This window comes from Rissa tridactyla, chromosome Z (assembly GCF_028500815.1).
Source record: "Rissa tridactyla isolate bRisTri1 chromosome Z, bRisTri1.patW.cur.20221130, whole genome shotgun sequence".
NCBI lineage: Eukaryota > Metazoa > Chordata > Aves > Charadriiformes > Laridae > Rissa > Rissa tridactyla.
Genome location: NC_071497.1, coordinates 83,041,023 through 83,067,213, shown reverse-complemented (window position 1 = coordinate 83,067,213; position 26,191 = coordinate 83,041,023). Strand labels below are relative to the sequence as shown.

The 26,191-nt window shown below is 51.4% G+C and overlaps 1 protein-coding gene across 2 annotated transcripts; it reads left to right on the top strand.

Moving 5' to 3' along the window:
* The first annotated feature begins 740 nt into the window (after positions 1-740).
* Positions 741-24,394, top strand: PSTPIP2 (proline-serine-threonine phosphatase interacting protein 2). 2 transcript variants are annotated; one of them, XM_054186618.1, is made up of 15 exons: positions 780-839; positions 11,011-11,111; positions 13,379-13,456; positions 14,408-14,442; positions 16,078-16,184; positions 16,884-16,946; positions 17,411-17,509; positions 17,711-17,756; positions 18,320-18,399; positions 19,969-20,067; positions 20,589-20,685; positions 20,998-21,079; positions 22,132-22,166; positions 22,699-22,756; positions 22,954-24,394. In XM_054186618.1, the coding sequence occupies exons 1-14, from the start codon at positions 807-809 to the stop codon at positions 22,746-22,748; spliced, it is 1,005 nt and encodes a 334-aa protein (XP_054042593.1). In that variant the 5' UTR covers positions 780-806; the 3' UTR covers positions 22,749-22,756; positions 22,954-24,394. The 2 variants fall into 2 exon arrangements, with proteins under 2 accessions (XP_054042592.1, XP_054042593.1); XM_054186617.1 differs by lacking the exons at positions 22,699-22,756; positions 22,954-24,394 and having other exon boundaries at positions 741-839; positions 22,132-22,682.
* The last annotated feature ends 1,797 nt before the right edge of the window (positions 24,395-26,191 follow it).

Here is a 26,191-nt window from a genome sequence, read left to right as displayed (position 1 = left end):
GACCATCCAGTGCCACCCCCCTGCCCTGGGCAGGGACACCTCCCACCACACCAGGTTGCTCCAAGCCCCGTCCAACCTGGCCTTGAGCACCTCCAGGGATGGGGCAGCCACAGCTTCTCTGGGCAACCTGGGCCAGGGGCTCACCACCCTCACAGCAAAGAATTTCTTCCCAATATCTCATCTAAATCTCCCCTCTTGCAGTTTAAAGCTGTTCCCCCTCATCCCATGGCTCCCCTCCCTGATCCAGAGTCCCTCCCCAGCTTTCCTGGAGCCCCTTGAGGGACTGGAAGGGGCTGGAAGGTCTCCCCGGAGCCTTCTCTTCTCCAGGCTGAACCCCCCCAGCTCTCTCAGCCTGTCCTCCCAGCAGAGGGGCTCCAGCCCTCCCAGCATCTCCGGGGCCTCCTCTGGCCCCGCTCCAACAGCTCCGTGTCCTTCTGCTGTTGGTGCCCCAGAGCTGGAGGCAGCGCTGCAGGGGGGTCTCCCCCGAGCGGAGCAGAGGGGCAGAATCCCCCCCCCGCCCTGCCTGCTTGTCACCGGTGGGTTTGTCCCCGTGGATGGCATTCCCGCCGCCCTCACCCACCTGCAGCCGCGCTCCCCGGTCCCCCCAACCCACGGAGGCCCCGGTGGCGTGTGGGCTGGGTGTCACCATGCTCTTTTGGGTCTGTGTGTGTGTGTGTGTGTGTGGTGTGCCGGGGTGGGGATGTCACGTCGCGGGGTGGGCCGTGCCGTGTGGGGCGGGACGGGGCGTCAGCGGGAGCGGCGCGGGAGTGGTGGCAGCGGTGTCCCAGCGCGGTGGCGGTGGCAGCATGCGGGAGGCACGGTTCAGGGACCACTTTTGGGTGAGCGGGGACACAGAAGGACCTGGGGGGGCGTCACAGCTGGAGGCGGGGAGTCACAGCCGGCTCTGGGTGCGGGGGGGGGGGGGTCACCCCGACCAGAGTTGGCCTCAGAGCCACCTCCGTGGTCCTGGGGTGGGTCTGAGCATCCCCTGGCCCAACCACGAGCTTTGCTGCCCTGTGCAGCCGAAATATGGCAGGGCGAGCTACTGCTGCTGCCCTGGAGGAAATCAGTGTCGGGCTGAGGGTTTGATAATATTAATTGGCCACTGATGGAACTTGCTTGGAGCCACCACGGCCAGAAAGGGTCCTCTGATGTCGAGCTGCTCCCGGAGTAGGAGCGAGACCCTCGGCGTGCCGCTGCCCAGCTGCAGAGGGAAAAACGCGGTTTGGGGAAAACTGCCATTTATTCTTTTGAGTCTGAGCTGTGCTTTTTGGCAATGGAGAAGTGCTGAAGGGACCCTTATCTGCTGCAGAGCACCGGCTGCTCGGTTCCTCTTGGCGTGCCGGGCTTTTGTTCCAGGCACCGGCAAAATAAGGGGCAAAATTTTGCCTTTTGGGGCTGAAAATCCCCGTCTGGGAATGGCGCTCCGGGTTTCCGAGCCGGTGCCTGGGGAGCGGCAGGGTGGGGGGAAGGTGTGTGGGCTCCCAGGAGGAGCGGGCGCCGGGTTTGGGGGTCCTGTGTGTTGTGGAATGAGAAGGGCAAGTGCCGAGCACTGGGCTCGCCCGGCATCATTAGCGCCGTCAGATATGTACGTCCCACATAGGTATCGAACCTGGCTTGGAAAATAAAGCCAGCCGCGCATCTGGCAGCCGTCTCTCAGCTACTTGCTGCCAAGAAGTTTTGGCAAATTGCTCCTTTTTGCTTTGCAAACGTGCTGGAGGGGAGGGATGTGAGGGTGGTGGCAGCGTCTCCCGGGCTGGGGGGGGGACAACGGTGACACCAGGGGAGCTGAGTGGACCTGGTTTGTCCTGCTCCAGTGGCACATCGGACTGACGAAGAGGACCTCGCCGCGGGGCCGGCGCTGGCTAGCGCGGCCCGGTTTGCTCCTCTCCCGCTGCAACGTGGTGCTGTTTGAAGGAGGAGGGGGCTCAGTGGGAGAAAACACGGGGGCAGGAGCAGCCCCAAGCCCCCAAAGTGAGGAGGAGCCGGGGCATCGCATGGGGCGCTCGGCGCTCGCTCCTGCCCGACCTCCCCGCGTTGCAAACACGGCTATTTACTGGACAATCCCCAGTGCCTGCTGAGCCCAAATCTGTTGGCGGTGCCAGGGATTTTGCTTGGCTTTTTTCTTTCCGAAGCCTGAGTGCTTCACCTCCCCCGTCCCCGGACTGAGGAAACGTGCCTGGGGCAGGTGGCCGGGGTGGAGGTTGGGTGGGAGCGTGATGGACGTGACTCAGTGGAGAGATCGTGGCCCTGCCGCCCTCGTTTGGCCCATGGAAAAGGCAGGTACCGCCCCAGGAAGTCTCCACGCCACGTACTGGTGACTGTGCATCAGCTGCGAGGGCTGGGGAGGGAGGGGGGGAATGAGAGACAGGCAGAAAAAACCCCAAATTTAGACAAGGTGCTTGTCCGTCTTCGGTTTGCTGTTGAGTGCTGTGAGAAAGCGCAAACTTCCTCCTGCAATTTTTTCCTCTCAAATGACTTTGCTTAAGCCAGAAAGGGAAGGGGAACTCTGCTTTGCCAAAGCAAGTGATTTGCCAAAGCAGTGGTGAGGCCAGCCGGGTGAGAAAGGGGAGATCTACGGAGGGCTCCAGGGGAGGGATGCTCCAACTCATGGGACAAAGTCTAAAAAATAACCAACCCCCCCCCAAAAAAAGCTGGGTCATTTTTGGAATTGCATCTTCCAGCTTTGAAATACGGGTGGTCGTAAATGGCGACTGCCGAATTTCTTTATGGGGATGAGCTGCAGCCCCACCTTGCTCTGCTGGGGTGGTGGGGCTGTGCCTCAAGCCTCATCTGGGCAATGATTTCTCTTTAAACCCTGGCAGTTTTGGTTTCTTTGGTGGGGTGCCGTGTCTGTCCTTTCCTGCACTGGAAGCTGGTCCTCACCGAAGTTCACGGTGGGATGCTCATGATGCCGGGAAAGCACACTGCGGCTCCGCTCCCTGCGTGCGGGTTTGCTTGTGCTCTTAGCTCTCAGCACAAGATGGTAATGGATTGAGATGAATGGATGGGGAGCAGCCCTGAGGAGAAGGACTTGGGGGTGTTGGTGGATGAGAAGCCCAACAAGAGCTGGCAATGTGTGCCCAAAGCCCAGAAACCCCCCGCAGCCTGGGCTGCATCCCCAGCAGAGTGGGCAGCAGGGCGAGGGGGGGGATTCTGCCCCTCTGCTCCGCTCGGGGGAGACCCCCCTGCAGTGCTGCCTCCAGCTCTGGGGCACCAACAGCAGAAGGACACGGAGCTGTTGGAGCGGGGCCAGAGGAGGCCCCGGAGATGCTGGGAGGGCTGGAGCCCCTCTGCTGGGAGGACAGGCTGAGAGAGCTCAGGGGGTTCAGCCTGGAGAAGAGAAGGCTCCGGGGAGACCTTCCAGCCCCTTCCAGTCCCTCAAGGGGCTCCAGGAAAGCTGGGGAGGGACTCTGGATCAGGGAGGGGAGCCATGGGACGAGGAGTAGTGCCTTCAAACTGGAAGAGGGGAGATTTAGACAATAGAATAGAACCATAGAATTGTCTAGGTTGGAAGGGGCCTTTCAGATCATCAAGTCCAACCATTAACCTGACTCTGACAAAACCACCACTAAACCATGTCCCTCAGCACCGTGTCTACCCAGCTTTTAAATACCTACAGGAATGGTGACTCCACCACTGCCCTGGGTAGCTGGTTCCAATGCTTGACAACCCTTTCAGTGTTAAAATTTTTCCTAATGCCCAATCTAAACCTCCCCTGGTGCAGCTTGAGGCTGTTTGCTCTTGTCCTATCGCCTGTTCCTTTGGAGAAGAGCCCGACCCTCCCTGGCTACCCCCTCCTTTCAGGGAGCTGCAGAGAGCGAGAAGGTCTCCCCTCGGCCTCCTCTTCTCCAGGCTGAACACCCCCAGCTCCCTCAGCCGCTCCTCACCAGACTTGTGCTCCAGACCCCTCACCAGCTCCGTTGCCCTTCTCTGGACATGCTCCAGCACCTCAAGGTCTTTCTTGTGGTGAGGGCCCAAAACTGGACACAGCACTCAAGATACTAGGAAGGAAACCTTTCCTGTGAGGGTGGTGAGCCCCTGGCCCAGGTTGCCCAGAGAAGCTGTGGCTGCCCCATCCCTGGAGGGGTTCAAGACCAGGTTGGCCGGGGCTTGGAGCAACCTGGTGTGGTGGGAGGTGTCCCTGCCCAGGGCAGGGGGGTTGGAACTGGATAGTCTTTAAGGTCCCTTCCAACCCAAACCATTCTACGTCTCTATATTTCCTTAAATAAAGGGGTTGCTATTTTGCATCCTACCACAGCTCCTTCTTGCCCAGGGTCCAAAAGCTGGAGATGCCCAATGCCGCACATGCATTGCCCCGAATGCCCCAGCTCGTGTTGGCGCTTCCTCTCGCAGCCTGTGCTGCCTGCAAAAGAACTGCACAAAATAAAAATAAAGAGCTGTGCAAAAATAAAAATACGTCAAAGATCGTATTTGTTTCCTCTCGTCCTGCCTGTAGTGATTGCCATGAGTTGAGCAAGTGTGGGCTTTTGTTTTCATTTGTTTTTGCAACCTGCTCTTCTTCTTTCACTACACGAGGTCTCTTCTTTCACTTTAATAATTTTCTCGGTAAGTGCCTGGTTCTCCCCAAGCCATGCACGGTATTTCGGGTAACCTAACAGCAAAGCTTTGGGTGTCATCAGAACACTTTGGTCCTGTAGAACACTGTGGGAAAAATAGAAATTGCGATAATGCTAAAGAACGCTTTAAATCTGATCCATTGGCTGACAGCTCGCAACCTGGAGGGTGGATTCTTGGCCATTCTTGGCCATTTTGCATTTAATAAGAGAACAGCAATGCTCCACTCCCTGCGTTGTGTTCCAGAGCGCATTAAAATGAACCACTTCTTAAAACATTAAAACAATAAGCAAATAATGCTGAAGACTGAGACTCTGGTCTGGTCAAGTGATTTTTGAAAATAAGACTTTCGTATCTAAATATTTTAGGCACTCCCAAATATTTATTTTTTAGCCCCCATAAAAGCGATGCTGTTAAAACAACCCATGGCTCAGCCAAGTCCTCTGTGGTAAAAGCCGCGCTGGCAGATTTAATTTTCTAAGAAAGGACGTGGCAAAGTGTCTGAAAACACTTATTTCCCCCCCAACACGTAGGAAGGAGCTATTGCATCTCTTTTGCAATGGCACAAAGGAAGCGAGGGGGGTGAGAAATGCTTTGCCCCTCGCTGCAGAGGAAGGGAGCACCGGTGCCTGCAAAGGAACCCTCTGCTGTGGTATTTTGTCAGGGCTGTATTTCTTCTTCATCGACGTGATTTTTTTTTTTAGCCTCATGTGGCTGGTTGGGGATAAACTCCTTTATTCTGCGTCCCCAGTGCCTGGGGACAGAGGGGACTGCCAGCCCCGGGCTCCTGGGTCCATTCCCTGGCTGCTGACTCTCAATGTGACACTGGTCGGGCCATTTCACTTCCCCTTACTCCGTCTGGTCCTTCTCGAAACGGAGACGGGCTCGGTGGAGTTTATCAGCAGCGTTATGAAACCCTCAGGTTGTTGTTTGAAAGGAACAAGGTGCGGTTTGCGGGCAGAAGCAGTTGCGTGTAGGCAGGATGGCCCACTGCTGGGGCCCCCAGCACAAGAAGGACACAGAGCTGTTGGAGCGGGGCCAGAGGAGGCCCCAGAGATGCTGGGAGGGCTGGAGCCCCTCTGCTGGGAGGACAGGCTGAGAGAGCTGGGGGGGTTCAGCCTGGAGAAGAGAAGGCTCCGGGGAGACCTTCCAGCCCCTTCCAGTCCCTCAAGGGGCTCCAGGAAAGCTGGGGAAGGACTCTGGATCAGGGAGGGGAGCCATGGGACGAGGGGGAACAGTCTCAAATTGGAAGAGGGGAGATTTAGATGAGATATTGGGAAGAAATTCTTTGCTGTGAGGGTGGTGAGCCCCTGGCCCAGGTTGCCCAGAGAAGCTGTGGCTGCCCCATCCCTGGAGGGGTTCAAGGCCAGGTTGGCCGGGGCTTGGAGCAACCTGGGCTGGTGGGAGGTGTCCCTGCCCAGGGCAGGGGGGTGGAACTGGATGGGCTTTAAGGTCCCTTCTAACTGGAACCATTTTGTGATTCTGTGATTGTTTTCTGCATCTGTGGGATGAGCAGGATAGGTGGTGTTGGCACAGGGGGGAGGAAACTTGAAATGAAAAATTATTAATAAAAAAGCTGCTTTTTGCAGGCTGCTGTTCTCAGGTGGGTGAATTTGCAGTGAGTCCTTTTCCTCCCTGGAATGAGTTTTGCCTGTTCTGTTGTACCCAGCCAGTTATGGGTTGTGGAGGAGCTGCAGCCCCTTGCAGCATCTCCTGCCCTCCTCAGTGTGCTTCCTGCAGGTATCGCCCCAAGCATTTTTCTTGTGGTGGGTCAGCAACCACTGCAGGACCCTGAGTGGTTCTGAGGCTGTACTGACGATGAGCAGGAATAGCACAGCTATTTATTCTTGCACGGTGTTTCCAACTCCTAAAATAGCCATCCAGCTTCTGCTGTGTTTCTCTAAGCATATAAGACTGAGGAGAGACACTAAGAGCTCTAAGTAAATAAAGATCTTTTGAGCTGTGGCCCTGAGCAGTGCAATGCCCGAAACCTTTCATTTTGGGGAAGGCTGGGACAGACTGCTTGAGGGCAGGATGGCTCTGCAGAGGGATCTGGAGGCTCGCCAGGCTGTATCAATGGGCCAAGGCCAATGGCGTGAGGTTCACCAAGGCCAAGTGCCCGGTCCTGCACGTGGGTCACACCAACCCCATGGACGCTCCAGGCCTGGGGCAGAGCGGCTGGAGAGCTGCCCGGCAGACAAGGACCTGGGGGTGTTGGTCGACAGCGGCTGAGAATGAGCCAGCAGTGTGCCCAGGTGACCAAGGAGGCCACCAGCATCCTGGCCTGTGTCAGGAACAGTGTGGCCAGCAGGACTGGGGCAGTGAACGTCCCCCTGTCCTCAGCACTGGGGAGGCCCCACCTCGAGGGCTGTGTCCAGTTTTGGGCCCCTCACCACAGGAAAGACCTTGAGGGGCTGGAGCGTGTCCAGAGAAGGGCAACGGAGCTGGTGAGGGGTCTGGAGCACAAGTCTGGTGAGGAGCAGCTGAGGGAGCTGGGGGTGTTCAGCCTGGAGAAGAGGAGGCTGAGGGGAGACCTTCTCGCTCTCTGCAGCTCCCTGAAAGGAGGGGGTAGCCAGGGGGGGTTGGTCTCTGCTCCAAAGGAACAGGCGATGGGACAAGAGGAAACAGCCTCAAGGTGCGCCAGGGGAGGTTTAGATTGGGCATTAGGAAAAATTTTAACACTGAAAGGGTTGTCAAGCATTGGAAGAGGCTGCCCAGGGCAGTGGTAGAGTCACCATTCCTGTAGGTATTTAAAAGCTGGGCAGACATGGTGCTGAAGGACACAGGTTAGTGGTGGACTTGGCACTGTTAGATTAATGGGTGGACTCAATGGTCTGAAAGGTCTTTTCCAACCTAAAGGATTCTATGATTCTGCCATGTCATTGGCTTCATAGGGTGTGTGTCTGGAGGGGCTTTTCCATGTAAAGTTGGGTTGGAGATGGAAATGTCAAGCTCAGCAGCTTTCCTTTCAGCTGTGACTCACAGAGCTCATAACAAGACTTCAGGTCCACTCTAGAGCATTTTAGCCCCTCTTCTTGGCTAAAAGTGCAAACAAAACCTAAAGCATCACAACAAGCACACAAATTCCTCCCCTCACAGGAGGATGGTAAAACCCGGGCAGCGGGTTGGGAAGGGGGAGCACGTCTTCTGAGCCCTGTGGCCTCAGGAAGCATCAGCTGCTGCTTTGTCACCTTGAAATCATCTGTTTGTAGTTTCCATGGGTTGCCTTCTAAACAGCACGCGGGCTCAGAGCTCTGCCCAGTAGGGAGGACCAGGACAGCCACGTGCTGCAGGGTGGGAGGAGAGATGCTCATCCTCCTGCACCCCTCTGGTTGGGCAGATCTTGGTGCAACACTCCCCGTCCTCCATACCTGTCTTTGCCTTAGTTTATTACGTCTTTAAATCTTGTCCTCTGCGCCCATGGCTCTGTGCTGGCCATGTTGCCCTTCCTCTTTCATTGCTCCCTGCCAGCCCTGCCTTTGGGATGTCCCACAGGCAGTCACGTTGGTCCTTTTTATTCTTTCTATGCCAACATCTGCCCAGAAGGGTGCTGCAAAGGCAGGTTTCACGGCATGCAACCCTGCCCAGCTCCTCCTGGGCCAGGAGGTCCTCCTGCCTGGCAGCAGCTCTTTTGGAAACCTCCACCGTCTCTGTTACCTCCTCTGTACTCAGCACTGGTGAGGCCTCACTCAAGTACCGTGTTCAGTTCTGGGCCCCTCTGTACAAGAGGGACATTAAAGTGCTGGACCATGTCCAGAGGAGGGCGACCAGGCTGGTGAGGGGTCTGGAGACCAGGTCATATGAGGAGAGGCTGAGGGAGCTGGGCATGTTTAGCTTGGAGAAGAGGAGGCCGAGGGGAGACCTCATTGCCCTCTACAACTCCCTGAAAGGAGGGTGTAGAGAGGTGGGTGTTGGCCTCTTCTGCCAGGTGAATAATGACAGGACCAGAGGAAATGGTCTGAAGCTGCGGCAGGGGAGGTTTAGATTAGATGTTAGGAAGAATTACTTTACTGAAAGAGTGGTCAGGCACTGGAACAGCCTGCCCAGGGAGGTGGTTGAGTCACCATCCCTAGAGGTGTTTAAGAAACGTCTAGATGTGGCACTTCAGGGCATGCTCTAGTGGCAGAGATTGTAGGGGTTTGGTTTTTTTTGTGTGTGTATGGTTGATCTCAAAGGCCCTTTCCAACCATGAAGATTCTATGATTCTATGATTCTATGTTTCGTATAACACCTTGCACTGTGAGGTCTGGTCCAGCCTTGGGCGCTTAGGAAACACATACATGCTGGAATGAAATCCTTCTACTGGAGGAAGAAGAGTGATAAAATAAAGAGCTTAGTGCACATTTTGGATGGATGCTCCCAATTTTTCCCCTGGCACTTCTGCCTGGCACAGTGAGCCCAAGTGTCCCAGGCAGCAGAGCAGGATGCAGGAGCCTTCAGGTGCCCCCTGAGACGCAGCCATGTGGGTCTGACCGCTCCGTCCTGCCTGGGCTTTCAGCCACCAGCAGTTGTTCTCTGAATCCATGCTATTTCCTTGAAACCGGGGATAGAAAGTCAAGTTAGGGTGTTCCCATGTTTTGCAACTCTCATGAAGACTGGTTTCAGTGCAAGCGTGTTTCCTTTTTCACAGACCCGATTAGCAAAGACACAACGCGAACTGAGAACTGGTTGTGGGATTATCAATAATAAGCCCATTTTGGAGGGACGTTTGTGCTTTTGGTTTCTGCTTAGGTCCTTCTCACAGTCCTCTTTTCCCATGCATGCCACAGGCGGAGCGAAGCTGGTCTGGGACACCCGGGGATTTCCTGCCGGTCCCATTCCACCATATCTCCACTTCACTTGTTTTCTGGCCACCGACATTCAAGTCCTTGACTGAGCGGGGAAGTCCACATGATTAAATCCTTCGTTTATCACAAATACCATCTCTGTTCCTCATCTTTTGTGCTGGGTATAAACTCCTGAGAAATCCCCCCCGCCCCGTCACCCACACTTTCACACCAGTTCTCTGTGTAGTCTCATGTTGGCTTCAAACCTTTTCCTGAATCTCTCCATCCTGCCATTATTCCTCTTCAAGCTTCTTAATAACTATTTGTGGCTTTTGCTTCCTTGCCCTGAGTTTCATATCTGCTCCTACCATTGCTTCCTTTCTGCAGTCTCTTTCCCTGTATTTTTTTGCTCCCGTATGTGCTGTTCCATGCAACACCAACTGCTCCTCTTTGCAGAAGATGATAGGTAGCACCTTCTGCTCAGCTCCCTGCATCCGCTTCAGGCTTCTTCCAGAGAAGGAGAGCTCATGGTCAGAGCATCTCTTTGTATTGCCATAACACTTAGGAGCCCCGCTCTTGGCCCAGCTCGTCAGGGTGGTAAATACTCAATAATCGTAGGGCAAAAATCCTTTTTTCGTCCTAAGGTGCTTGCATGCACAGGTATGAGGAAAGAATAGGGTAGAGTTAGTCAATTTTTATCCCAGTCCACTACATCATTGCTGCGTGCATCATTTTTTTTTTTTTAGTAAGCATCAGTACAATATATGTTTTTAAGAAGTAATTTGAAGGAAAGCAGCGATCCTGCAGAAGTCTGTGGGAAGTGTGAGTGGCACTGCAGGGCTGAGAGCCCTAGTTTGGAAGATGGGGCTTGGCTGCATAGATGGTGGAGGCAGGACCTCTCCATGGCTGTGATGTTTTGGTGGCAGTGAAGAAGCTGGCTGTACGTGATGTGTTGGGGGCATACGGCAGTGGTGGGGGAGGGGCTGGTACCTAGGGAAATGATCTTTGCAGTGCTGTTTTGAATCAATGTGTGGGACAGTGTTGCTTTTTGCAAGGCCAAAGAGAAGGCTGTTGCAGCAGCGGTCATTAAGTGCATCCTTACATTACTGTGAAGGCAGTAGAGAGAAACCCGCACCTCATCGTTCCTGTGCAGAAAGGTCTGATAAATTCACCCCCAGCCCAGATGTAGGCTCCTACCGCCAGACATGAGGGTGATGCCCGGAACAGTGCAAGTCAACATTAACCAAAAATCCATCTCCATGTCTGCAGAAACTCTGAGGAGCAGCCAGTGAGGCTGGCTATACCTAGAGACTTCGGGCACTTTTAGTGATTGATTTCATTACATTAGAGCTGACAGCTAAGCTCCTAGGAGGACATGCCATATGCCGTGGGGCCAGCTGTACTTAGGCCAGGGTGGAGCAATACGATGTGGTAGGACTGAGCTCTTCTGTTTTTCTGAGAGTCATGGAAGTGCCTTGTCCCAAATTGCCACCATTGTTCTCATTCTGGAGCCTCTCCCATGCCTAAAAGAAAAAGATCTTATTTCATAAAATGTCACTTGCACACTTGCTCCCAGCTGAGCCATTGCTTGTGCAAATGCCACTGGAGGTGGCAGTGGCCATGGACTTCACTGATGAGGATGTGACTCCTGTTCTTGTGTTTTCAGAGTACGGATCTGACGAGCACAGTTGGCTACGACAGCATCATTCAACATCTGAATGATGGCAGGAAGAACTGCAAAGAGTTTGAAGACTTCCTGAAGGAAAGGTATGGAGCTGCCTCTGAGAGTGGGTTGGGTTGAACGTGGGAAGTGAGGTGGTGGCACTACTTCTATTCCTTGTATTCCCAGTTTGGGAATGTGTAGTTTTCTGTTGCATTTAACTGTCCACTATGTTAAAACACCTTTGACTTTTGACTGATGAGGAACTCGCTTTCTTACCCTGTCCTTTCCTTGCGTGGCTGGTGCTGTGGTATGAAGTCCATGCCCAGGAATCCTCAGCTGCGAGGCAGTGATGGTGCCCAGGGCTTGATGCTCGCATTTTGAACTGTCTGTTAAAAAGAATGAGGAATCAGGAGCAGTTTAATAATTCAGTCTTACATGTTGCCAGACATCTATACTGATGTGTTTGCAGCTGTTAGTGGCCTGCCCAGGCCACACGCTGTCCCATGAAGTTCACCTTGCAGTTCAGCTTGCAGAAGATCAGGTGAAGACCTTGGCAGAGGAGAGGCATGGCTTTGTCCTTAATTTATCTTTGTATATTATGGACAGCCCACGGATTTTATGTTAAAAAGAAGTAGTAGAATTAGATAGTGTGTTTCTTAATCAGAGGATATGACCTAACTAGAGATTTTGTGGCTACAAAGGCACAACTGAGATGGTCTGGCCATGTATTTTGACTTTATGGTTCACCTCGTTAGCAATGGCTAAATATGAAAAGCGTTGCAGAACAACCCTCAGTTAACGTAATTTTGGTATAGAGAACTGGAGAAAACAAACCTCTGAATACAAGACTTGGTATAAACCAGCCTGGGGCAAATGTAATGGGGAAGAAGAGGAGGAGAACCTGTAGTTAAGTCTCCAATGCACCTACACCTGTCTAGGCCGTAAGCCCACGTTCCAGGAAAATCTGGGATTTCCATCTGCCCGACGAACCACCTGCTGAACCCTGAGAACTGTGTCCCACTCATCCGTGGCAAAAGAGAGAGTGCAAAAAGCCTCTTCCAAACCATGTCCCCCATTCCTCTTTACTGTTGAAGAAGGTGTAGGTTCCCACTGATGTGTCTAGCCATGAGGAGATTAGAGGCTGGACCTGGACTTGCTACTGGCACCCCCCTCTGAACATGGCCCTGTTATCCGTGTACAGCACAGCTGTTACACGGTTCCATCCGCGGAGAACACGCCTGTTGGATTTGATGCTTTGTCTCAAAAGGAAGTTCATGGCAATGTTGTTAGACAGAGGAAAAAAAAAAAAATCATAATGTTGATTTTTGCCATTTCCCTACAAGCTTTTGGAGTTTTTAAAGTTAAGTTAGGTGAACCCCACTGCCAAACTCTAGAAACCAACAACATAGGCATCTGCATCTGTGTTAGAGATACAGGCATTTTAGGAAACTAGTTATTTTATCCAGTAGACCTTCTAATGCTCTAATACTCTAATAAACAAATACTCTAACAGTATTTGTTTCTCTCCATTGACTGCAGACAGCTGGGGTGGCTTGCCCAGATGGAGATATCTACATTTGGCCATGCGAGTCTGGCCCCGGTTGTCTGTATGGATTTCAAAGCAACGGCAGAAAGCTGGTTGTTCTTAGACTGCAACACAGAGGCTTTCTTTCTGCCCCCTCTCTTTCTTCCAAGAGGGGAGAACAATATGATTTCTCAAAGGTGTTATTTATGTTACCCCATAAGATGTGGCCTCTTCCTCAGGCATTCTCCCTAAGGACGAAAGGTGGGCAGGAGAGATTAAAATGAGGCAGGTTGCCTCATTTTAAAAAGTCCTGAAAAGCTGAAATGGCCCAGCTTAGCCACACATGTATGGTGGCTGAGTCGTCTTTGGTGGGTCCCTTCTGTCACATTTGGTTTAAATCAGCCAAATCAGGTTCAAAGGTACTTTGTGCGGGTGGACTGGCAGACGCTGATGGCTGAGAAGCAGAAAACGTGTGATCGCACAAGCCTTGTTCCCACAGGAAACTGAGCTAAAAACTACTCGGGTGACTCGCCTGGCTGTATCTAGCCACCAGCTGCACTGGCTGCTTAGTCCTCTATCTCCTGCTGAGGAGATTGCACCCATTGGCCATGGGGAAATGGGGAGAGCAATGCATCAGGACCACAGAAACACCAAAACAAAGTCTTTTCACTAGAAAGGCTGTTGGGTAACTGCAAACAACAGTCTTCCTTCAGCCAACCATCCACAGTTGGTTTGCAGCAGGTCAGAAGATAGGCAGGATGTTAAGAGCGAGTCCTGGCCTCTGCTGCAAACAAGTATCAGTTTCTGAAGTGAGAATTTCCTCTCATTTCTCTCTTTCCTCAACAGGGCAATTATAGAAGAAAAATATGGCAAAGAGCTCATTAACTTGTCGAAGAAGAAGCCTTGTGGGCAGACGGAGCTGAAGTAAGTTCACAGTCCTGTGTGCATTTTGCTTTCACGGGTGTCCTTACTTGGGGCAACGAAGGAGGAGGAGAAGGAAGGAGGCTGTGAGAGACAAAACAGTGTTGAAATGTAATTGGGATGCTACCAGAAGATGATCTGAAATTGGTTTTGTGAATGAACAATGCACAGTTGTGTTGACCTTTGCCAATAATTGAGTTGGACTCCACCAAGTCCTCACCACCCATAGACTAACCACAGCATTGTAGACGCTCAGGCAAGATATGGGTTGGTGGTTCAGCAGAGAGCTAAGGATCATGAGACCTTGGGCTCTCTCCTGACTGTCTTTGTGGCTGGAGGGAAGTACAGGTACTTCCTTGACTCAAACTAAGCAAATCTTCAAAGTCCAGTGTGTTACCACCTTGCAGGGGTGCTGCAGCTGCTGAGGTTGGTTCCATGAGTGGGTTTCCACCTCCTCAGTGACCCTTGGTGCCTTTTGCTTTCTGCTTCATTTCTATACTTTGTACGTGCCCGGTCTGATATTCTCTGATCATTTATTTACAGTTTTATACTGAGATGTCACGTAAGATATTTCTGAAATCTTTAGTGTGCAATATTAATAGGGAGAAAAGCCCTTTACATTTTCAACCACTGGCCAATGCACCATGTAGAAGGTGTTCATGCGTCCCAAATGATACTTTCAGGAGGTTGACTGAAACATTTGTCATGAAACTTAGAATTTTTAACAGCATCCAATATTCAGAAAGATGTAAAGTAGATCTCAAACCAAGTGAGGTGTGTTATACTTACTGAGAGGGAAAAAGACGGAGGTGTAAGGAAGGGAAATAAACCTGCTTCGATCTGCTTTGTCTGGCATTGAGTGAGAGACTTGCTGTCTGGATTGGGAGAGGTGCTCTGATGATGCCTGCACCGGGCTGTGCTTTCCCACTCTTTAATGCTCTGCCTGTTTTTCAGCACGCTGAAGAGATCCCTGGATGTTTTCAAGCAACGTAAGTAATTCTTCTTTGTGGGTGTCAGGACACTTGGCAGCACCAAAGCCTGGAGGCAACTGCTGGGGAAGAAAATAGCAGAGAAACCTTCAAAACAGTGTGATGCTGGGGTCAGGCACAGGGTGTCCTCCTGGCCCATCTCGGTTCAGCACATGGGGTTTGGGATGGGGTGCTCCAGGGCATGGGTGGGAGAGGAGACCCATGGGGCATCCCTGTGGGGATCTCTTGGGCTTTTGGTGCTGGCTGCAGCTCAGAAGTTGCGCTTGTGTTACACATCAGAAGCTGTGCATGGGAAGTTCATCTGGAGTTCATTTGACTGGCTTGCCTTGCCCTCTTCACACACATACAAAGTAATTCGCACCTCAAATACTATGTCCAGTTTTGGGCCCCTCACCACAAGAAAGACCTTGAGGTGCTGGAGCATGTCCAGAGAAGGGCAACGGAGCTGGTGAGGGGTCTGGAGCACAAGTCTGGTGAGGAGCGGCTGAGGGAGCTGGGGGTGTTCAGCCTGGAGAAAAGGAGGCTGAGGGGAGACCTTCTCGCTCTCTGCAGCTGCCTGAAAGGAGGGGGTAGCCAGGGGGGGTCGGTCTCTTCTCCAAAGGAACAGGCAATGGGACAAGAGGAAATGGCCTTAAGCTGCACCAGGGGAGGTTTAGATTGGGCATTAGGAAAAAATTTTACACTGAAAGGGTTATCAGACATTGGAAGAGGCTGCCCAGGGCAGTGGTGGAGTCACCACCCCTGGAGGTATTTAAAAGCCGGGTAGACGTGGTGCTGAGGGACATGGTTTAGTGGTGGACTTGGCACTGTTAGATTAATGGTTGGACTTGATGATCTTAAAGGTCTTTTCCAAATTAAATGATTCTATGAGTCTATGATTTTAATCGGAGCATCTAAAAGATGGTGCTTTGGCCACTTTACATTGCCCCTTCATTGCCATGTGTCACAGCCCGCCGGGGTACAGGCAGGCAGCATCCGGACCTCGAGGGCAAGTGCTCTGCTGTCCTGGGCTGAGTCGACCCTCCACCCCAGCCAGGTTTGTCTGCTGTCCTGTCCCTTGGTGGACCTCCCTAACGAGGCTCAGCCCTTGCAGCAGCTGACTATTAATAGCTGCGGGTTTGAAACAGCTCTTGGGGTTGAATCGTGAGCTGCAGTTTGGCTTAGCTCCTTTGATGAACTTGCTGGGGTGGTGTTTCATGGTATGGCCGCTCACCTTCAACAAGACGAGCCTGAGTTTTTTTTAGCATTAGTTTTTCTGTGTCCCAAGTTGGTTGTCTGGTAGCCTGGGCCAACGCTTCCTTCAGCCAGCTGCTGCAGGGTGCGATGTGTTTTCACGTGCCCGAATTCATCTGGATGAGGGGAGAGATGTGACTCTGCTCATTTGAATAACTTCTCTTGATGGGGCTTTTCTTAAACTGAAGGGCAGGCCCCAGCAGGGCTGGTTCTGAATAGCTCCTTACACAGGCAAGCGCTGCCTGGAGGCCACTTCAAAAGTGCTGCCACTTTTCTATGTTTCTGATAGGGAACGTATGATGTGGGGTCAGTTTGATGTCAGCTACAACAGTTGACTTGAGCAACAGAGTCTTTTTAAGAACGTATATATTTATTTATTTATTTATTTATTTTTCTTTGCAGAGGTAGACAACGTGGGCCAAGGTCACATCCAGCTGGCGCAAACCCTTCGGGAGGAAGCGAAGAAAATGGAGGACTTCAGGGAAAAGCAAAAACTGCATCGGAAAAAGGTCAGGCGCTGCGGGAGCGTGTGTCTTCGCTGCAGGGTGTTGATCCCGCCCCGGCGATGGGCTGCTCCTGGCCAGTGCCTCCCACCGTGCCCCAGCCCCCTCTGTGCCCCCGGTGCCTGCCGCTGCCGGGAAGTCCCTAGTTCCTTCCTATGTGTTGCAACCATGTTGGTGAACCATGCAGCAACCTCCAGCTTCCTTCTTCTCACTGCCGCGTCTTCTCCTTTGGGTGCATCTTGGGGCCAGTTACAGCAGTGGCTCAGCCCCAGGGGTGCCAGCCTCAGCCAGGGATGTTTTTAAAGCATATGTATAATGCTGGATGATTTCCATAGGGTCTGCTAAAATTTTTTAACTTCTGCCTTGAGATTCCTTTGTCTGGAAAACGAGGGACAACTGCTAGAGTGAGCGTCCCATTTGGACTTAGCAGAGCAGAGTGGGCTTCCCAATTTTGCCAGGCCCTATGGATCTGATATGGTACTATATACTGCTAGGCTTCCATTTGTAGAGCTCCTTTGCATACACAAGTGGAGGCTTAGATGATAGAATAACATAAGGTGGGTTTTGTGAAGATGCTTTTGGTGGATGAAAGTCCTTAAACCCATCTCAATCTGGCCTGAGCCTCTTCCTTTCCTAAGCCACGTAGTCCACCCTGGGGCTTTGATGGTCAGTGACGTGCTGACTCTGGGTCTGTTGCCTTCACAGATAGAGCTGATAATGGAGGCGATTCACAAAAACAGGAATCTGCAGTACAAGAAGACCATGGAGGTAAAGCAAACGTGCTGCTGTTTCTTGCCGTGGGGGTTAATGCTGCCAACACACACACGTGTAGTGCTGGGGAAGACTTAAATACAAGGGCCTTCCTCCTCTGCTGCAACTCTCGATGTTGTGTCTGCACAAGGGGTGTGCAGGGTGTGCTCAGAAAATCTGAAGACTATACCAGGGACATGGACAGGGCTAGCCTTGCAGGGTTGGATACGAGTGATTTAGTCGTCATGGACTCGATTGCCATGAACTCTTCATCCCAAATGAAGATTAGCTTGTCTTGTGAGGTTGGTTTTGCCCACGCAGTAGGGCATCTGGGACTTTGTGTGCCATCCGCTGCCCTGCTGGCAGCCTGCCTCCACCTCTTCACTCGTAGGCTGTGCTTTCCTCCCAAGTCTCCTGCGTGATCTGTATTTCCATCTCGTTGTGTGCTGACATGCTCCTGCCCTGTTCGGTGGCTCTCCTAGGCCAAGCGTCTCTATGAGCAGCGCTGCAGGGATAAGGACGAGGCGGAACAGGCTGTGCACCGCAACGCAAACCTGGTGACTCAGAAGCAGCAGGAGAAGGTACGGAGAGGCAGGTGGCCGTGGGGCAAGGGTTCAAGGGGAGGTCTCTTCCTGCAGCTCTCCTGTCCTGTGGCTCTTCTCCCAGCTCTGTGTTTTGAGGTGAGATGGGAGGGCTGGTGAAGTTCCGCAGTTGGGCTGCAGTGCCGTCGGTGATGCACCAAGGCTCTCCTCTACCTTTCTTCTCTCTCCCATTTTTGGCAGCTGTTCCTGAAGCTGGCTCAGACAAAATCGGCTCTAGAGGACTCAGGTGAGTGTGGAAATGCAGCATTTGGAGGGCGAGGGGAGTGTTTCCTGGGGCAGGGGTTTGTGAAGCCATGGCATGACTCTTGGGCAAGCTCCAGCTCTTGGGTGAGGCACGTGACACACTGGCCCAGGTTGCCCAGAGAAGCTGTGGCTGCCCCATCCCTGGAGGGGTTCAAGGCCAGGTTGGCCGGGGCTTGGAGCAACCTGGGCTGGTGGGAGGTGTCCCTGCCCAGGGCAGGGGAGTTGGAACTAGGTGATCTTCAAGGTTCCCTCCAACCCAAACCATTAGTCTATGATTCTATGACTGCATCCCCAAGATAACGGAGGTGGGCACTTGCCCTGGAGAAGCCTGCATGGCTCCACCAATGCTACTCCCACCATTTCCCTGCAGCATGACCCTCCACTTTGTGTGTGCTGCTCTGTGTCCCCTTGCAATGCCTACCCACAGTCAAGCTCATGCATTGCTGCTTTCTCCCTGACGTCCATTTCAGACTTCACACGTCACCTTCTAGCAAAGAAGTTTTTTTAATTAACGTTAATCAGATGACAACTTGATTCCTCTCGCAGACAGGAGTTACCAGCAGAGCGTTACCACACTGGAGAAGATCCGGGAAGAATGGCAGAAGGAGCACATCAAAGCTTGCGAGGTAAATGCCCTGAAACACCTTCAGGTGGCAATGTGGTCCTCTGGATGTCCATCCCTCGCTGCGGGGGTCAGGGATAGTGCAGATTTGCCCCCTCTGTATTCCCCTGGCAGGGAAGCAGCAGGATGCGTTGCAGCTAACCCTATGTGTGTCTCACACTTGGCTTCTGGATTCAAGGTCCCACCACTTCAGGGTGTCCACTATTTTTTTACTTTTATTTTTTTCTTCCATCACCTTTTAAAATTGACAGAATCATTGTGCTAAGTACTGTCGTTTTTGCACATTACCTGCCTGCACGCTCAGTGTGGCCATCCTCTTGAACAGTCACGGTCATGGTCACCTCTGCAGAGCTGGTGACTCGAGGCCAATACGTGCTATAGCTGCAACACCACCCATCAGTCTCTGAAACTCTGAAAGACTTCAAAAGACTTTGCAGCAGAGGCTGGTGGTGGGCTGGTGACACAGGTTGGGGGAAGCCATCCCCACGCACCGGGAGCCCTTTGCCTCGTATCTCACATTAGCGTGGGAACCCTCCAAGTGGTGGTATTGGCCTAAAGCAGGCTGGCTCATAGCCAAGTAGTCTAGTAAGGATTTCTAACATGAGCTGGGGAAGTTCAGAGCTGGTGGTGAGAGTAACATGCAGCTGCTCTGCTTCTGACCTGTCATGCAGCAACCTGTGATCTGTGACCAAGGGATGGACAGGGACTGCAGAGATCCAGGTTTTACCCCAGGTCTGCTGCAAGCTTGCAGACAACCTTCCCATTCCCAGCTGTGCTGATCCCTTCCTAAGCTATTTCTCCTGAGGCCTCTATTTTACTTTTTCCTTTTGCAATGGAATTTGCTGTCTGTTTTGTGTGGTATGCGTTGGTGTGCCGGTGCTGGTGTGCTTTTCGTGCCTGGCGTCTCCAAAAGCCTCTCTGAAGGTGGGGGGTGGGAAGGAGTAGTTTCAGTTCCACAGATGGATCACGTGGAGGTTTTCCCCTTGGGGTGTTGCAGAGGTCATAACTGATAATAAGTGCATATGTACACTCGGGATGAAATATTATCTTTCATGGAAATGCATAAAGGCACATGAAATTGAGGTATACCGGACAGCAGATTTCAAAAGGCTTGGGTTTAAACCTGCTTGGAAAAGGGCTGGGCAGGAAGGAGGGAGAAGACCAACCAGTCAATGCACCTCTGTTTTCATACATCCCCAGTGCTTTTTTATCACTCCATACCTGTGGGAGGGAGGTGAACTGGAACCTAGGGAACATGGACTGCCTTTAGAAGCTGGCTTGATCTCCCCAGAGGGAGTGTTTTGCCAAATGACCCCTTCCACGTTGGTCCTGAAGACCTTCCCAAGCTGAACACTCATCTTTGAAATACCTGGTTGCATAGAGGGGTGATTTCTTCTCTGGACAAGCTGGAGGACTTGTGGTTTCCATGTTCCCTAGAGGGGACCACCACCACCTGCTCCTTGCTGAGGACAGCCATCTTTGTAGCGGTACTCGTGGATAAGAAACATTCAGGATAAAAGAGATTTGCTCTCATTTTAAAGACATTAGGGCTGTTTTGTCTGTGTCGTTACAGTTCTTTGAGACTCAGGAGTGCGAGCGGATCAACTACTTCCGCAATGCCCTCTGGCTTCATGTCAACCAGCTCTCCCAGGACTGTGTCCAGAATGATGAAGTACGTCAGATGAAAATCTTAATTTTTCTTTTTGGAAAGCAGAACCCAATTTGTTTTCCTGTGCACTGAGTTGTGTTATGTTTGAGTTGGGCTGTGGCCTTCGATTGGCCACCGGACACCAGCATGAGCGTGCAGGCAGAAGGTTTGGGCCAGAGCTCTTGCAGATGAGGTTTCCTCTGGGATTCCCACATTTTTTGAGGGTGGTGAAACCCTGGCCCAGGTTGCCCAGAGTGGTGGTAGGTGCCCCATCCCTGGAAACATTCAAGGTCAGGCTGGACGGGGCTCTGAGCAACCTGATCTAGTGGAAGATGTTCCTGCTCATGGCGGGGGAGTTGGACTAGATGGCCTTGAAAGGTCCCTTCCAACCCAAAGCATTCTGTGATTCTCTGATTCTCCCACTATCGAGGCTTGTGTCCTGGGTGAGCACTGGCCTTTCACCCCACATGTGATAAACAATTGGGAAAAAAACCTCTTGGTTTTTGACCTGATGTACAGAAATGATTTTTATTTCCCTGTTGCAGAAATATGAGGAGATTCGCAAGAGTTTAGAAATGTGCAGCATTGAGAAGGATATTGATTTTTACGTAAATTTACGCAAAACTGGAAGTCTGGCCCCAGGTAAGAGCTCAGTACTATCTCACAAAGTAGTGCTGACTTGCATTCCTCATGGAGCTGCTGCTCTGATCAGCATCAGTTTGGATGCAAAAAACATTGATTTTGCAACATCCCTCCTTTCATTCTCTGGCATGCAGCACTAGTCTCTGCCACTTATCACCAGCTCCTGAAGATAATCTCCCCTTTCTGTAACTTTTAATTTCCTGATCAGGCATTTTCCCACAGAGAGGAAAGACTTAGCATCTGAATGGTAGTCTTTACAAGTGGTTTATGCTTACAGAAGGTCTGTGCTTTACTATTGTTAACTTTTCCTAGCTCCTGTTGTTTATGAAAACTACTATAATGCACAGAGAAATGCAACTCCTGTGAGAAGCCCAGTTCCTGCAGCTATATCAAGGTAAGGCACGTAACATGTACAATTGCAATTGCCACTGCAAATGATGCTCTCCAAAAAAGAAAAGCAGCAGCATATTTTGTTGCTTTCAGTCTGTTGGAAGCTTGACTTGGGAGTATGAGAGGAAAATATTTCCCATGCTATGTAGTCTGACACTCTCCGCAGATGGAGTTATGCCAACGTGCTGCCTATTATAAGGTCCTCAAGGACTCCTTCAAGCCCAGTCAGAAGTTTTTGCTCCCCCTTGTGGGGTGATTTCTTCCTTCTCGTGGGTGGCAATATTATTCTGAAAGTGCTTGTGGTGAGGGTGTGCTCATTTTTTCTTGTACCAAGCTGCTTTGAGAAGTCCTTTGCATGGAGGTGAGGAGCTGCAGTACTCAGCAGAAAAGCAAGATAGCCTGGGGAATACTGAATTTCATGTCTTGCTCTCTCTAGGAACAGTCTGAGCTCCCTTTTAGAGCAGCCGTTGATACCAAGATGAAACCTTCTGGGCTTCCCTGCATGGTTCTCCATGTCGTCTCTCTGCCTGAGGAGAGATGGATCTGTTAAAAGCATGCGTGGGTAGAGTAAGGAACAGTAGAGCTGAGTTCACTCCTCTGGGACAGGGCAGGAAGGACAGGGTGAAGGATGCTTCTGCCGGGGGGAAGATGAGGATTCAGGGCTAAAGACTTATGCTAAAGATGAGTGTGCCGCTTTGGCTGTCACACTGGGAAAGGAGTCATGTCCAATTATGGCTTCCTGATGTCTCACTCTGTGCAGAGACGTGTAAAAAGGCATGCCCTGAGGCTCACTTGTGAATGTTTCCACAACTTAGTGCTCTTTGGTTATTTTTTCCTCTCGCCTACCGTATCAGCTTCAACTCCTGTGTTTGCCAAGCAGGGTGTCAGTGGTGAGCCCACCATGACATGCCTTCGTATCAGGCCTCCATAAAGCCCAGGCTGGCCAAACCTCTTGCCCTTCCACCATCTCTGGGAGGCAGCTGGGGATCACAGAGACAGGGTAACAGGAGTCCCGTGGCCACACAGATCCTCAGCTCTGTGTTTCCTTCTGTGCAGGAGGGGACCTCTACCCACCCCGACCAGTGCGCCAGGTGAGTTATTTGCTTTATGGGGCCTCTGGTCCCACAGAGGATCTCTCTCCTCTTGCTCTTCACAATCAGGTCATGAGCTTTAGCTCTCTAAAGGGATTGCTTTAGGTGAAGCTCCTGCTGTAAGTCCGGTCCCCACTGAAAGATGCTGGGAAGTTGGGTGCTGACTTTGGAGGCAAGGTTTCACGCAGGAGAAGCTGTGATCAAAGCACTCTGTGTAGGCATTTCTCAAGCTTAAGGATGTCTAAGCTTGGGATCCCACCAGTCTCTGCAGTTTGGGCCCTTCTCTACTTCAGCAGCATGCGCTGTGTCATTGCCAGTGCCACGGCAGTGATGGGATACTCCAGTGGGACTCAGTAAAATGAGGTCCTACTTTGGCTCCTTGGCAAATCGAGCCATCTCTTTGAGCTTCATTCACGCCCGCCTCCCATCCCTTTAATATGGGTAGCCAGTGCATGGTGTTTCTGTCCTGCATAAAGTCTCATAATGAGCACTTCTCATGAGCAGACCTAATTTTTTGTGCTCCATGTTTCAGGTGAGCCTGATTATGCCACAGTTGATGGCTACAGCTTGATACATCACTAACAGCCACAGTAAGTACTCCTATTTGATGAAGAAACCATTTAATATGAGATGCAGCTGCACAGAACAGGGACAGTGGAGAAACAAAGACCACCAGTTAAGGGATGACACCTTGAGGTGACCAACTGGGAGTGGTGATCATGTCAGCCCTCCCATCGCTGGTCTGAGCTGGAGCTGTGGTTTAGACGTTGTCAATCCTGTTCTGTAGGTTCTCCATGCAGAAGACACGGTCAGTCTGGCCAGCGTGGCAGAGTTGGCATTTCCAGTTACTCCCGGCCACACAGAGCTGAAGTGCTTCTCCATTTTAAGAAAGTATTTGCGGACTCTGATAATTACTCGTACATTCAGAAAGTGCCTGCTAAAAATCTGTGCCTTTGATCAGCAAACTCCTTGGACGGATATCCCATCTTCACCCTCAGGGGAAGAAAAAGTAATGTAAGCGATGGACCCCAACACAGGGGGATCTTCTGTGTCAGAAAAAGTTTTTAATTTGAATTTCTTCTAAAGTGAAGCCGTCTGGGAGAGGCTGGAGTCTCCCATGCCCCAAATAACTAGAGAAGTCCTATGTGCCAAGGGGAGCACCACGCAATGCTTTGGGCACGCTGGCTTGTGTTCAGGGCATATGTATCTCATGCAGATCTCAGGTTACACATTTTGCCTGTTTCTAAAGTCTTTCATTAATGGTGATTAAACTTGTAATTTAGATTTAATTTCAGTCATATGTCGCAGGGAGCTTATTTAGAGGAGCACCAATGGTTACATCATGTGTCTGGCTTAGCTGTAGATGTGCTCCAAGCTTAGGCGCTGCTACTGGAAGCTAGTTTGCATCCTGCCTGGTCCACAGCACAGCTACCAAGCGAGATGCTGTGCTGCCAGAAACCTGCTGGGAAATCCTGCACTCTACAGCGTTACTGGGGATCTGAAGAAGTCGGTGCTGCGTGAAAAGTAATTATTCCACAGTCGGTCAGCTCTTCCAACCACCTCTCCGATGAGGGGCTTGGGGTGTTTTAGGCTCATGATATAGCTTGTCCCTGGTAGCCTCCGGAGACCTCCATTTGATTAACCTCTGGGAATCACTGAACTTGGACTCATTCTGTCTATGCACCACTGGAAACAAACTTAGCTACTGATGTTGGCCTGGAGCCATGAAACTTGTTTCCTGACCAGGTCTCCTCAAAGTTCATGCCCTTCTTGTTACCGTATATATGATTATGGCTTTGCTTCAGAAGCTCCCATGCCTTGGGACTGCCAGTCTCTCCGAAGTCCCCGTGTGAAGTGTTGCTTAACAGCTCCTCACTGCTTTATGACACTGGACACAGGCATGCAGGACATGGGGACTAGGACACAGTTTTGCTGTCTAAACCTGGTGCCAGGTGACTAACTTTGGAGCAACAGGAGTTGCTAATTCTTCAACTTGAATCTGCATGACTTCAGTGTGTGCATAAGTCCACCAGTCTCCAGGGCTTTTACTGTATATCCTTGTGCAGAGAAGATCATGGTAAACTTTAACATCTGTCCTACTGCATTAGAACGAACTGTACAAAGTGCACCTCGAGGAATCAGTTATCCTATTTTTTTTCTGAAAGACCAAGTGTACGAACATTCTTCTGAAGCAGCCTGCTGTAGTCTTAGTTCTTTAAATACATATTTTAAAAATAAGTTTTGAGACTCGTTGTGATGGATATGTTTGTTGGGTTTTTTTTGTTTTTTAAAGGTTGTCACGTTCACTTTCTGTCAGGGCTGGGAAGAGTACACCCTCAAAGCACCCTAGGATGTTTGGGTGGTGTGAGTTGCCTCTCCTGAAAGGAAGCCTTTGCGGGGTTGAACTAGATGACCTTTAAAGGTCCCTTCCAACCCAACACATTCTATGATTCTATGATTCTAAAAAACCATATCCTTCCTCAGCCTTTATTTCGGTACTTGCTCAGTACCATGACAGATGTGCGAGAGTACACACCAAGAAAGGCTGGCATGAGAACAAGTCCATGTGATTAGCCATAAACTGCAGACCACGCAGGGTTGTTTCCCCTGGAAGAGTATCTACTCTAAAATACATTGCACAGTTTCTTTATTGGGATTTTTCATCTGACTGAGCAGAATAGATGGTGTTAGGCTTTCTGGATGCAGATGTCCCCACTGAGGCTGAAACTTGGCTTGCACATTCACTAAATGCACAGAAGTAATCCCAAAATACGGGTGCTGGTTCTAACTCTGAATTCACCAACTCTTTGAATAGACCTAAAGCCCAGCAAACCCTGGCTTGGAAGAGGAATGTCCAGACACGGAGCTACTGGGAAGAACGTCTGTGTGCCCATGAGTGCTGAATTGGCTTTTTCTGTTCAGTAACTTCCCTTGGCTGCTTGTCTTCCAAGTGGTACAGAGGATTTTGGCCTCCTCCTGGGCCCTTCTGGAGGAGCCTGGCCTCCCTACAGACCCTGATAACATGCTGTGCCAGCTTCTTGGAGCAGTGTCGTCTGCGCAGCTCCTGCTGTCCCTCCCCGGGGTGCTCCACAGGGAGACAGAGATAACGACTTAATAAGACAACTGCTTTAGTGAGACAGAATAAGAAGAGGAATACAGGTAGTGAGTAAATCCTACATCCCTTCAGATGCTGGATACCCCACCTTCAGGCAGAATCCAACAGAGCTCTCCCTTTTTTGGTCCTTCGAGGTAATATATAAATTACTTACTTAGAAGAAAACAGTTCTATTCCTAAAAGACGTTCAGACGAGAACGTCTTGCTGCATTTCCAGATATACGCAAGGCCACACAGGTGTGGTAAGGACTGATGCCATGGGGTACCATGCTTCCTAGGCCCTGAGTACAACGTCCAATAGAGCAGATATGGCCTGTTCAAGATCATTAACTCCTCAGCTACGATGTCTTCCGCAAGGGCCTGAGCTCTGTGGGGGTTCATCTATCTGAGGACGGGGAGAAGTCATTTCTGCTCACAGTGGGGCTTGGACTCGGCTTCAGCTGCAGCTCCCTGGGGACGGCTGGGTGCCAGGGGCAGGATCTGAAGGGGCGGCGGTGCCTGGCACTCAGGCTAAGCTAGCAGCTCTGCTGTGGCTGGAGGACCCTCAGCCGCTGCAGGACAGGCTGTCCCACTCCAACGGCGCTTCCAGGTCCTGCTACAGTGCAGGCAGAAGAGATCTCACACTCCCCATCTTCAATAGTAGGGGCTTGGCTTCCCACATTCCCTCTAGCAGCAGTCTGGCCTCCCCGCTTGTCCTTATAAGGGAGCCTGGCCTCTTCCCAGGCTCCTACGTAGGAGCCTGACCTCCCCATAGATCCTTATAGGGGAGCCTGGCATCCTCCCAGGCCCTTATGGAGAATCCTGACCTCCCCATAGTTCCTTACAGGGGAGCCTGACCTCCTCCCAGGCTCGTATTGAGGGGTCTAACACCCCACCAGTCCTTACAGGGGAGCCTGGCCTCCTCCCAGGC

Excerpts from the sequence above, each read along its gene's own strand:
- PSTPIP2 (XM_054186617.1), top strand. The coding sequence starts at position 807 with ATGCGGGAGGCACGGTTCAGGGACCACTTTTGG. Across the intron at positions 17,510-17,710 it reads CTCAGAAGCAGCAGGAGAAG|CTGTTCCTGAAGCTGGCTCA; the intron begins GTACGGAGAGGC and ends CATTTTTGGCAG. Across the intron at positions 20,686-20,997 it reads AACTGGAAGTCTGGCCCCAG|CTCCTGTTGTTTATGAAAAC; the intron begins GTAAGAGCTCAG and ends AACTTTTCCTAG.